The sequence below is a fragment of the Podarcis melisellensis genome, assembly GCF_964234715.1.
Source record: "Podarcis melisellensis genome assembly, chromosome: 13".
Taxonomy (NCBI): domain Eukaryota; kingdom Metazoa; phylum Chordata; class Lepidosauria; order Squamata; family Lacertidae; genus Podarcis; species Podarcis melisellensis.
The window spans coordinates 3,613,975-3,627,699 of NC_138545.1; the positions used below are offsets into that span (position 1 = coordinate 3,613,975).

A 13,725-nucleotide genomic window follows, 5' to 3' on the forward strand; every position below is an offset into this window, starting at 1 on the left:
AGACGCCGCTAAATATCCCTTGATCAGGCCTGCAGCACAGCACCCCCTGGTGGCTCTTTCTCCCTCCTCCTCCTCACGCCCTCTATCAGCCCTTGGTCTGGCGCTCAGGTTAATTGGATTGGGAGGAGGAGGCTTCTGTCAGGACAGGCCTCTTAGGTCACCTCTCTGATGGGATTAGAAGCACCACAGCAGTCCCCTGCGGAAAGGTGAGGGCGGGTGATCCGATGAGCCCCATGAGATCTGCGCCCACCACACCACATGCCAGGCCCAGCTCTGTCCCGGGAGGAACTCTCCCCACTCCAAAGAGAAGATGCGTTAGCAACCTTAAAAAATCACAGTCCTACAATTTAGGATAGGGCATGTGTTGAAATAAGTAGTGCGGTCAGCTCCAGCCAACAGCTGTGGACACTGTGACTCCGGTGGGGAACCCAGACGTCCAGGACCCCAGGTTCCTATATTCTCTATAGGCCTCTTGAAGGGTCAAACAAGACAAGGGGTTTCTAAGGCTTAAAGCCAGCTGCAAGGACTAAATCGGGCCAGGGTTACAGTCCTGTGGGGTGGGGGAGGGAATTAACACACACACACAGCCTTTATGTTGTTTCCATAGTTTAAAATGAAAGAAACAATGGAAGCTGTTGGGGATTGAACCTGGGTAAAGGTAAAGGAACCCCTGACCATTAGGTCCAGTCGCAGACGACTCTGGGGTTGCGGCGCTCATCTTGCTTTACTGGCCGAGGGAGCCAGCATACAGCTTCCGGGTCATGTGGCCAGCAGGACTAAGCCGCTTCTGGCGAACCAGAGCAGCGCACGGAAACGCCGTTTACCTTCCCACCAGAGTGGTACCTCTTTATCTACTTGCACTTTGACGTGCTTTCGAACTGCTAGGTTGGCAGGAGCAGGGACCGAGCACTGGGAGCTCACCCCGTCGCGGGGATTCAAACCGCTGACCTTCTGATTGGCAAGCCCTAAGCTCTGTGGTTTAACCTACAGCGTCATGGGACCTGCATGCAAAGCAGATGCTCTGTCACTGAGCTGCAGCCAAATCCCCTAAGAATAAAGCAAGATTCTAGCCCTCATCGTTCAGAATGAAGGGCCGGAATAGAGAAGAACATGGGAAGCTAGGTCTGTCTAGCTCAGTCTTGTCTTCACGGACTGGCAGCAGTGGCTCTCCAAAGATTCATGCAGAGAGTCTCTCGCAACCCTACCTGGGAGGTGCCACTAGGAATTGAACTTGGGACCTTCTACACACAAGGCAGCTGCTCTGTCACAGATCTTATAGCCCACCCCACACCACCACAAGGCTACCATGAGGCCCGCTTATTGGGGTGGTGTGTGGCGGGGGCAGGGAGCCCCCTTGCGACAAGATGAAGTGTGGATGAAACCCCCCATCTCTTCTGCCAAGTCATCCATGCTTGGCTCTCACACACACAGCTGTTAGGGGGTAGCTGAGCCCCATGGACTCCGCACCAGACCCAGATCTCCTTCACCTTCCCTCCTTTATTAAACTTTTTTTAAAAAGAACCTTTGCTTACAGGGGAGCTGAGCCCCCAACAAAAGGTGAGACTCCAGCCCCTTAATTTGCAGAGAGGGGCCAATACACAGAGTCCTGGGACCAGAGAATCTTATTTCCTCTTATTTCCTTCAAATGTGCGTGATTGCATACATACAAATGAATTAGCAAATACAAGTAATTTGTGCCACGGACATGGGCTTAGAGTCTTTGAAAGACCTAGCAGCACTTCCTACCCTCACCCCGCCCCAAACCTCTTGGATTCTGGTATATCCTCTTCCAACCTCCTGCAAGAAATTCTGTCCCACACCCAAGTGCCTCGGCTCCCGTTGGCCTCTGCTAGGAGGCTTCCTCTCCCACCGCCCCCTGCACCCAGAAGAGTTTGACTAATAAAAGGATCTTGAATTCTCCACTGAAGGTTTATTGGTTGCCATTATCATTACCAGAATTAATTTATTAATTGTATTCTAACCCACCGTCTCAAAGCGATTTACATATAAGATAATTAAAACCGTTCATAGTAAAGATTTATCCAGCTGCGAGAGACCGTTTTAGGGTTTTAAACCACAACTAAAGGCATTGTCGTGTCTGTAGGAAGCACAAAATTGGTGTATTTTAGAGCAAGGGACAGGTTCCCGAAAAGTTCTACTCTACCCCACTGCTCCCTGGGTCTGCTTGTGACCAGTCACAAAATGGTGGTGCAAGGGGCAGAGTCAACCACAAAATGGCGACATCTGGAGAATAGGTACAATATAGGCTGGTCAACACTGATAGCATTTTCTGCGGCTGTCTAATCCCTCTGCAGAAATGGCTTAACTCTTTGGTGCAGCAGTTTCCTTGTGGCAGGGAGTTCCACAGTCCAGCTAAGTAGAGACTTTAGCTCTGGAGGCATTGGGAAACAGCTTCCACATTTTAGGCACAATTTCCTGACCCTGAGTCTTTCAGACTGGGCATGCCCTCCCATTTACGGTAAAGGTTGGGGAAGCTGTGGGCACATTACATTAAACACAATCCATATCTCTCCCGTACCTATCCTGTCACTTCTTAGGAAATACTGCATTTTGACACATTTCCCTCCAAACCATTTTCAATCTGAATTAAGAAAAGGACCTAGCTGCATTTTAAGAGAGTAACCCGTGTACAGTCGTAGACTGGACCCTGTGACCTTCTAGACATTGCTGGTCTCCCAGCAACCCCAGAAGTCAGCATGGCCAATGGCCAGGGATGATGGGAGCTAACAGTCCAACAACACGTGGGGAATCACAGGTTGGGCTTGAAAGGATCAGCATCTAGTGGATCCTTTTTGGTTTTACACTTTCCCTCCCTGCCAGCTAACACCAGTGCTTATCAGCCATCGCTGCACTTAACTTGCACCTTACTCCCATCCCGAAGTGCCTGCCTCTTTCATCGCTCATCCCTGCTCATTTTACTGTCATAAGAACATAACAGCCTTGGAAGAGTCCTGCTTGATCAGGCCAATGGCCCGCCTAGTCCAGCATCCTTTTCTCACAGTGGCCAGCCTGCGAGAAACCTGCACAAGAGCCCTCTCCAGCTCCTGCAGTTTCCAGCGACTGGCATTCAGAAGCACAGTTACCTCCAACTGCGGAGGCAAAGCAGAACCGTCATGGCTAGTAGCCATCAACAGCGCTCTCTTCCATGAATTTGGGGATACAGTATAGGGGATTCACTCCATTCCTTTGATCGTTTTGGTTGCCCTTTTCTTCCTCTTATAGCAGCTTCCTTTTCTTATACCCTTCTTCTCTATTCGCAGTTTGGTATTACAAGTAAGCCCACAACTTATGAGGTTGTTATTATGTTCCAGGGATCACACCTAAAGCCAAAATTATGTACAGTCAAAACCCATTGAGTTCAATGGAGGGAGGGGGGGATCGCCAAAGTCATTTTTCCCGGAACCCCAACCCCTTTCTGCCTCTTTTTATTTTTAAATTTGCCACGTGCATAAAGCCAAAGGTGCACAAGTTAAATGCACATACCTTATTTTTCGCTCTATAACACACACCCGACCATAACACGCACATAATTTTTAGAGGAGGAAAAAAAGGAAAAAAAATATTCTAAACAAAACAGTGGATGTATGATTTTTGTGATTCATGCTGTGGCCACAGACATGTGATCTGACAGTGAGTTTGGTGTAGCCCAATGCAAAAATCCTGAGGATCCATGTGGATCCATGCTTTGTAACCACGTTTTTGCACCACTGCGGCCCGAGGCAACAGTGGGTGCGTGATTTTTTTGGTGCAGGCTGTAGCCATGGACATGCTATGTGATCTGATGGTGAATTTGGGGTGACCCAGTGCAAAAATCCTGAGGATCCATGTGGATCCGTGCTTTGTAACCATGTTTTAAGTGGGGAGGGAAGGAAAAGCACTCAAGGAACAAGGAACACACATGGGGTGGGTGGAGGAGGATGCTGTTAATAATGCAGAAGAGGGGTTTAAGGGGAGAAGGCTCCTCTCCTCTCCCGCTTTGCTCCTTTAAAGGCTCTGCTTCTCTCCCTCCTCCCTGGCTCGTTGAAAAACTTTGCTGCTATTTAGCCAGCTGAGTGGGGAGGAGAGAGGGACAGAGAGCCTGCTTGCGAAAAACTTTGCTGCGAAAAACGCACAGACATTTCCCCTTACTTTCTAGGAGGAAAAAAGTGAGCGTTGTGGTGCAAAAAATATGGTAAATTGTGGGCTGGCTCACTGTATTACTTAAAAAAAATTTTTACACTGTTATCTCTCTTCATCGTCCATCTTTGCCTGCTACAGATCCACTCTCACCTCATGCTCTAACTGTCCTCTCCCATGCACCTATGTGTTGTGCATGTGAGGAGCTGCTGCTGCTGCTAGTGTCCCTCCAGTCAAGAGGCTCAATGTTGGTGGCCTTTGACGCACAGTCTGCGAAATGTTGATTTTTGTGGATCTGCAAGGAGCAAGTTCTGCATATATGCTACATCAAGCAAAAATAAATAAATCTGGGTGTTATATTACGGGGGGGGGGGCTTTAAAATTTCCATACTTCCTCCTACACCAACCTAAATTGGTCGCAAGAACACCAGAATATGTATATAACACCTCTCTGTTCAGATATCTGTACTGGTTGCGCCCATTTGCTATGGGACCAAATTCAAGGTGTTACTACTAGTATATAAAGCCTTTAACAGCTTGGGAGCTGTATACTTGCAGGATCGCCACACGCCATATATGCCCACTTGACTGATTTGATCGGTGGAACTGGCACTGCTACAGATAACACCTGATAGGCACTTGTAGAAAATCTATCTTTTAACGTGGCAGCACCCACACTTTGGAACTACCTGGCTATTGAGATCATGCAGGTGCCTTCGCTGTACTCTTTAAACCATTTTAGTTTAGGCACGCCTATCCAGGGCCAGGCACCAAGAGGTTACACCTGTTGATTTTAACTCATCTTTCCAATGCTTTGATATGCTTGCTTTTAACTGCTTTTTTTGCTGAGATTTTTAATGTTTTATTTCACATTTTTGCAAACTGCTTAGGGGGTTGGTTGTTTTTCCTACAATCAAAAGGTATATAAATTTTGTTAAGTACATAAAATAATAATTGAGCCCTGCTGGATCAGATCTACTGGAGAGTGAAGGTAACCTGAGAGGTACAATGTTCCTGAAGACAGAGGATCCACCCAGCTACCATGATTACTGACCTACCCATCCACCATGTCCAAAATAAGGTAACATTTCCTGTGCTATTAAAAAATATATGCACAAACACATTTTAGATAATAAAAGAAAGAAGGGTGGAGGGGAGAGAGAGAGAGAGAAATACAAACTGACAAAGGCCAGGAATTCTACCCTAGAAAGATGGGGGAGAGGGGATTCTGCAAGGCCTAGAGCAGCCATTTGATTAGATCTGTCAAGGGGTCCTTATTCACCCTTTGTCAAAAATTATTATTCCAATAATTCACAGGAAGGGGCCAGTTGTTAGAAAAATGGCCCTCTCCCAGCCTGTCTCCCCTCATTCCTCGTAAGGAAGGTAATTCACTGAATTGCACGCCAGTCCAGGCCCTAAATCAGCCAATGCACCAAAGCCCATACACAAACACCAGTTATGAAGGAGGTCTCGATTAACCAGGATGCTCTCCTACACAAGTTTCAATGGACGGAAGATGCACACCAATACACTTCTTCGGGAGTCTAATTCCTCCACCCATCTTTCCCTTAAGCATAACTTTCCCATAACATTCCCCAGTACCGCATCTCTCTCCTCAAATGTGTTTCCTGGCCTTGCACAGTTACTCCCCCATCTCCGATCTGATCTCTCTCCCTCTCTCTCACAGAAATGGTGCTGTACATAAGCATTCTATGACCTCCCCTTCCCCCTTGAGCAGTTATGGGAGCATTCTAGGGAGCACAAGACTATGGCGAATGGGGAAGGGGTCAAGTGGCAGGCTAAGTCTTTTATATCCTTACAGCATTTGATGTTGGGGGGAGCAAGCTCACTCACAACAGAGACGGGACCGCTTGTAAATTTTTGACAGTGTCAACCACACAGATGACACTATATAAATAATACACAGCAGGAGGGATGACAACGGTTTTTAAAACTGGTTAACTCGCCAGTATTTCAGCAGCAAATTAAATTTAAATATATTTGCATACCGCCCATCCTCAGTGGAAAAATCCTTGCCGAGGTTTTCAAGAGAGGAGCCCATTATGTAACTGTAGATGTAACTTACAATTTCTGCCAACTCTGCACAAGCCATCTCAGCATCTTCTAATCCTGACTATGCCAACCTGGCACCTTCCAGATGTTGTTGGGCTACAACTACTATCAGCCCCTGGGGCTGACGGGGATTTTCAGTCCATAACATGTTGGGGGGGCACCAGGCTGGGAATAGCTGTTGTACTGCAACACAGTGAAGACTGAGTGAAACATCAACATGGCCCTGACAGTGAGACAACCTTCAACAGCCCAAATCCTGGAGTTTTTGCTCTTTGCTAAACCCATTGCTCTTTGCTAAACTCAAGCTACCAGCATGAGTTTGACCAAACTGCTGGAGGTAGTGGAAGACAGGAGTGCCTGGCGTGCTCTGGTCCAGGGGGTCGCGAAGAGGCGGACACCACTAAATGACTAAACAACAACAACAACAAACCCATTGATTAAGTGGAGTGGGGGATGTCGCCCAGTTAATCAGATGGTGATTAGTCACACCAGACTGAAGTCTGCAGTCCTCAGAAAGAAGGACAATTGCTGTATGGTTGCAACTTGCTGGCACATTTCCCCTAACTTAGCCTGTGCTGTTCCACATCAGAAACAGGAGTTTGGGTAGGAGAAAATTATCCAATCCCAACATGCTCTCCTTTCAAGCATGGCAACGCTCACCAACCTTCTGCCCCTCTCCCATTCCATCCCCACTCACCCCGTTGGTAAAACAGCACACTGTGCCACACACCCCACACACCCCATGCTATCTTGAAAAGTTTCCACAGGGGATGGGGGTAATACATGTCTTCTTTTAGGTTCTTCAATGACATGGGCAATGTGGATGTTTTAATACTGTCCTACCATACAGGGCTGTTGTGAAGAACAACCAGAGACCACTACAAAGAGTAAAAGCAGCAGCAAGTAAGCAACAACCCAAGAAAACCCACACCACCCTTCAGCAGCTTTCTAAAATGTTTCTTAAAAGCTTTGGAGAGAAAAAAATCCTGGTGCCAAAGGATGATAACAAACCGGCAATTTTCCCTGAGGAAAGCATTCTGCAACTAGGGCCCCACCCTCCTGTGAAAATCTTAACAAACAGGGAGGTACATCTAGAGACCGGCATCCCTTCAAGTATGCATAATTCTCCTATTTATTACAACAATTGATCAAAAACCACCACTTCACTCTGCACAGCGCTGACTAATTAATTTCAGGATAATTGGCCTTTCTGGATTTGAACCCACCAACACTTAAGATGAATCAGGTTCTGCAGGCCGCACACCATCAGGCTTTGAAACAGGGCGGATCTGAGGTGTGTGGGGGGGGGTGAGGCCTTCCTCCAATTCTTCATCCCTCTCCTGTTCACCAAAATCACATGTGCTGCTGATGCACAGATTGTTTTGCCGGTCACCCTCCACTGTGAGGGGTTACTCCCTCACAACCATGTCCCACAAAAAAAACTTTTTGTCCAAGAGACAACTCCATATCCGTAACCCACACCCCACCCCGCCACCCATCGCAGCCCACAATGATAAATACCTCTCAGTAGGGTAGAGCGGAGGCTACGTGTGATGTGAGGTTCTGATGTCTCTGTGTGAGGGTCAGCATCCAATATGGTGGATACAGAACGGAAGAAGCCATGCACCACAGCAGACAAAGACACAGCAGGCACACAGAGTAGTGCTTAGCCTGAGCCCAAATAACATGCCACAAACCACAGAATTTAAATGTTGGTGTTATATCCTGGAGACAGGGTGGTACACATTCAGCCGTGTGAAGCTCACTGGGTGGCACCTCAGGCCAGTCACTTATTTCGCTTACAGGGATCTGAAATTTAGACGGGTTCCAAAATTTGGCTATTGCTGAATTTGAAATAGCAATCTTCTTTTCTGGGAAGGGTTGGTTGGTGCGGGTGTGAGTGTGTTTGCATTCTAGGGAGCAGCTGAGACACTGTCAAATGCCAATGGTGCTGAATGACAGGATCCTCGTGCAAATGCTTCAACACAGTGGAAGGAATGCCCAAGAGCCTGGCTGCTGGATCATGCCAAAGGGAGCCTATCAGATGCCCATTATGGGAATCCCACAAGCAGCTCCTGAGCGCAACAGCAGTGCTCTCCTCACCTGAGATTCCCAGCAAGGCCTGCTTAAATGAGTCTCGCACCAGTGCTCGTTTGAAGGAAGCAAAAAATAAAGAAACAAAGGTTTCCATTTCAGGGGAAGAGCTCCAGTCGAGGGAGCATGATCCTTTCAGGTCTAGCAAAGACACAAACCATAAGCTAATACGCCACAAACTCTCACAGTGATAAACAGACACACTAAAAAAAACACCCTTGAATGTAGCACACATGTGTAACTGTAGTATGCCCAAAAATATAGAAAGATCCCCGAGTTACACCCTGTACGCTAAGATGTCACACCCACCAGCGCTTGTGAAAGACCACAAGTGCTTCAATGAACGTAGGCAGATGTCTCCAGTGCCGCTGATGTTATGATAGCAATATTCCTCCTGCCCAGGGAGCAAAGCACGCTTTCAAAAGCATTTTATATGCTCAGGCACACTCTGCTGTTCCAGAGATGCTTTATATTGTTAAGGAAGACCCGTAAAAATGTGTCTATGTTTTAAAAAGTGATGTGTGGTGATGCACAGGGAAAGAAGCATTTGTGTCTCTTTCAGTCCTTCCCAACCCAGTGCCCCCCAGACTACAACTCCCATGTGCTGTCTGGGGCTGATGGGAGTTGTAGTCCATAACAACTGAAGGGTGCCAGGTTGGCACAGGTGATTCTGTTTGCTAAGGCACTGGCACTCCCCCCCCAGAAGCATACAGTTGGTGGCAAACACTCATTAGCTACCACATATTATAGGAAGACACACACTCCTTCCAAGAGCCCCCTCCATACAGAGCAGCACACAGACACATTCACAGTCATGACAAGCCTGCGCTGAGTCACTGTGCTTTGAAAAAACAAAAGGGTTGTACAGTTGCACTTGCCGTGAAATACACACACACATGTGCATGGAGAGCTTTACGTGGACGAATAACAACCCCACACACAGAGAAGCGAAAACAGCGCCACACACTCCCTCACTCGCACACCTATCAAAACGCCAAAGTCTAAACCTTACCACCACCAAAAAGATCACACATACGGCCTACTACAGAGACAGCAACAGCCAAACGCCACCTGACACACGAAACACACACATGCTGCCACGTGTCCAGGAGCTCCAGCGCAGGCCACAGGTGGGTGCGGGTGTGGCGGAGTGCGGGTGTGGCAGGGGTGGGCTGGGCCGGGTGTGGCAGGATGGTGTCCCCTCTCCTGGCCGGGGCACCCGCGCCCCCCCTTCCTACCTTCATGGGGGAGATGTGCGAGTGAGACACATAGCCGTGGACGCTCTCGATCTGGGACAGGTTCTTCTCCGCCACGTGGACCAGCTCAGGGGCCTTTACCTGGTTGGGGAGGTGGGCGGGGCTGTGCTCCAACGGGGGGCTGTCTTCATCTTGGTAACGATATTTCTGAAAGGGAAGAGGCAGAGCGTCAGTGCCACGGCACGCCATGGAAGCAGAACACTGCTGGGTCGGCATAACAGTGCCATGTCAGGATGCGCACCCAAGCCTCGTCACCTGAAACCGGGGCGGGGAGCAGCAGAGACCACTCTGCTTGCTTGGCCCTGTGCCTCCCCTCCCAGAAGCCTTTGCAAAAGGAAGCAGCTGCTGGCAGGCTTTCCCCCCTTTCTTTTGCCCTGTGCCCCTAAAGAGCTGTATGGCAGGCTGAGATACAACAGGTACTGAACCCCTTGAGATGTGGGGATAAGAAAACTTTTACCTGTGCCCCTCACAGCTTCATGGCAGGGTAAAATCCATGGCAGATTACAGCATCCCTTGGGGAGACTTTTACCTGTACCCCGAAACAGCTGCACACGGGCCTTGAGAATAACAGAATTGTAGGGACCACAAGGGTCATCTAGTCCAGCCCCCTGCAATGCAGGACTTTTTTTACCCAATGTGGGGCTTGGACACACAACCCTGAGATTAAGAGTCTCATAATCTACAAAGGAGGGGCGCGGGTGGCGCTGTGGGTTAAACCACAGGGCCTAAGGCTTGCTGATCAGAAGGTCGGCGGTTCGAATCCCCGCAACGGGGTGAGCTCCCGTTGCTCGGTCCCTGCTCCTGCCCACCTAGCAGTTTGGAAGCACGTCAAAGTGCAAGTAGATAAATAGGTACCACTCTGGCGGGAAGGTAAACGGCGTTTCCGTGCGCTGCTCTGGTTCGCTAGAAGCGGCTTAGTCATGCTGGCCACATGACCCGGAAGCTGTACGCCGGCTCCCTCGGCCAATAAAGCGAGATGAGCGCTGCAACCCCAGAGTCGGTCACGACTGGACCTAATGGTCAGGGGTCTACAAACTGAGCTATGGTAGTCAAGCTTTTACCTGTTGAGTCTCCATCTGCCATGCAGTTCAAGGCTTGGCAGAAGAGGCAAAAGACCTGCCCATCTGTTCTCCCTGTATTGTATTCCACCTTTACGGTCACCATTTCCTCTCCTGTACTAGCAGTGGCCAGTGCTTTAAACAGCAGTATCTCCCAGCTGTATACGAAGATGCCATTGGGCAACTGAGCCTGGAACCTTCTGCATGGCAAGCAGATGCTTAGCCACTGAGCGACAGCCCTTCCCCCACGTTCTCATGGGATGTTTGCCATGCATCCCATCCCCAATAAAGGCTGGCTATGGTGCAATAAATCCAACTGCACAGAGCAAAAACTGTGCAGACATAGTGAAGTTCATGTTTCATTGATTTATCTATTGAGCAAGGAACTGAAAACTGACCATGGACCAGTCACTAACTCTCAGCCTAACCCACCTCACAAGGTGGTTGTGAGAATAAGCGGAGGGGGGGCGGATGGACCATGTTCACCCCCTTCAGCTCCTTGGAGGAATATTGGGATATGAACAGAATAAATAAGTACCATACAATAAAATGTTTGGGATTCCAAAGTCCCACCTGACCCCTTATTCTCCCCCTCAATCTGAGATCCTCTGAAGGGGCATCTGGTGATTCCCTATACCTCTGAAGTTTAATTGAGCTTTCAGTGTGGCAGACCTTGCTTGCCCTTTCCAACTCCCTGCCTGTAGAGGTTTGGCAGGAACAATACCTGCCTTCTTTCATAAGTCTTCTGAAAACTGTGCTTTTTAAGACAGGCCTTAACAGTATGCTTTTTTTTCCTTTTTACCAAATGTATCTATTGGTGTTTTATTAGCTGTTTTTCCCCAGTTTTTACTGATGTTTTTAGTTCTGCTTTATATGTATACAATGCTATTTTATTGTGCTCCATGTTGTAAGTTGCTTTGATGTATTTTATGAAAGTGCAGATCGTAAACATTTAAATAAATAAATCGTCCCTGAATATAGGCTAAAGCTGGCTGGAGCTTCTGCGAACTGGGAGTCCACCCACAGGTGGTGGTGGGGGGCTCCTATGGTGGCTCCCCACCTCCCCTATTGACTAAGGGTTGCATTTATTATTTTAAAGAACCACTTTCACACACAAAAAGCACCTCAATTTAAAATTCACCTCTCCCACCCCCCATAAGCACCACTTCACTACACAAGAGCTCAGCACCTGAAACTGCAGGATCCAAGAGTACCTGTGCAAGTGTAAAGTTCCTTCCTCTCACTAGAAAGCAGCCGTTCACATCAGGCCTGAGATTAGTCCATGCCTCAGCAGCCTTGCATGAGAGGTGTTAACACAAGGGCAGAGACACCATCCGGGGCCAAACCACCTGCCTCCTCCTTTTCCTTCCTTTCAGTGCTTTTCTACAGATAAACCACATTCAGGGGACAGGAGAGGGAGGGACTTCATCCAAATTGCTCCTCTCTCGTGCTCAGCTGATATTTCTCCAGCTCTGGAGTTGCTTTTGTGGTGTTTTGGTTCTACCACTAAGCGCTTTCAACAGCTAAACTGTCGTGTTTTAATTTGTCTGGGTACCCGCTCAGGATGTGGCACCTGTGGGATAGATGCTAAAATCAACCAAGAGTATACATAAACACATAGCAGCACATTATGCGTATATAAACTATGGAACTCCCTCCCTCAGGAGGCAGTGATGGCCACCAACTCAGATGTCTTTAAAAGAGGGTTGGATGGAGTCACGGAGGATATGGCTACAAGCCTCCATGGCAATGCACTAGCTCAAGTGCTGGAGGCAGTATGCCTCTGAATATTAGTTGTCAGGAATTGCAAGTGGGCAACCTGGGACCTTCTGCATGCAAAGCATCTATCCACTGAGCTATGATCAGTGGGTAGAGCAATGATCTAGGTAATTATCTATCCTTGCAGCAAAGACGGGGTGAGCTCCCATTGCTTGGTCCCTGCTCCTGCCAACCTAGCAGTTCGAAAGCACATTGAAGTGCAAGTAGATAAATAGGTACCACTCCGGCGGGAAGGTAAACGGCGTTTCCGTGCGCTGCTCTGGTTTGCCAGAAGCGGCTTAGTCATGCTGGCCACATGACCCGGAAGCTGTACGCCGGCTCCCTCGGCCTGTAAAGTGAGATGAGAACCGCAACCCCAGAGTCGGCCACAACTGGACCTAACGGTCAGGGGTCCCTTTACCCTTTACCTTAGCTTTTAAGTGGTGCATGCTTGTCATCCACCAAAAGTGAATTATGAGTAGCGGACGTATCTTTTCCTCCCACCCACATAAATAATAATAAAATTGGTATCTTGCTGTAATTAATAAAATAAAAAATTTGTTGAGATCAAAAATCTTGGATGGCTTTAAATTAGAATGAGTTAAATTCCTATTGGAGAGGGCTACGGATGGTTACTAACCACCATGGCTATCTGCTACCACAGTTGGAAGCAGCAGTGGTTCTGAATATTGGTTGCTGAAAGTCACGGGATGGGAGAGGGTTCTTATGCTCGAATCCCGCTTGCTGGTTTCCTACAGGCATCTGGTTGGTCACTGCGAGAAGAGTATGCTGGACTAGATGGACCACTGGCCTGATCCAGCAGCCTCTTATATTATTGTGCTGCAGCTGGCAGGCATGAACATTGGAGCCTGGATTGCAGCGCCCAAGAGAGAAGCAACATTGTGCACAAATATAAACAGGCAATCTAAGCTTCAGGTCACCATTCTAGCACACACACACATACACACACACACCTAGATGCAATGAACATTCACAGCAAGCCTCTCTCGATACGCACATGCACACATTTGCCTCTGCACTGCCTCCGCATCAGGCTTTCAGATTCCTTCAGATCCTAGGCAGTGAAGGAGAAATCAGTGTGGGCTGGGAGTGGGTGTTTAGGAACGGGCCCCTCCCCTTCTCATCCCAACAAGATGCCCCAAAGCAGAAGAAAATAATTAAGGCGGATGCCTCACCACTGCTCAATCCTCTGGAGCCACCAAAGCCTTTAAGAACACAGGACGGCTGGGAGTTTTAAAAATGCACATTTGCCAGGAATCACGGATGAATGGGGAAGCAGAGAGCTGTGGAGGAAGGATTTAATTGGAGGGGGGCAAGTTCCTGGGCCC

General features: G+C 48.4%; 1 protein-coding gene across 9 annotated transcripts in view; it reads right to left on the reverse strand.

Moving 5' to 3' along the window:
* Window positions 1–13,725, reverse strand: part of DLG4 (discs large MAGUK scaffold protein 4) — a 127,934-nt gene that overhangs the window by 40,172 nt on the left and 74,037 nt on the right. For 4 of the 9 annotated variants that reach the window (XM_081886757.1, XM_081886760.1, XM_081886754.1 and 1 more), the window contains one exon: window positions 9,642–9,707. The exons of 1 other annotated variant lie outside the window; for it this stretch is intronic. In XM_081886757.1, the coding sequence (XP_081742883.1) occupies window positions 9,642–9,707 (66 nt within the window). Of the gene's footprint in view, window positions 1–9,542; window positions 9,708–13,725 lie in introns of all 9 variants that reach the window. 4 more of the 9 variants (XM_081886755.1, XM_081886758.1, XM_081886750.1 and 1 more) reach the window with 1 other exon arrangement.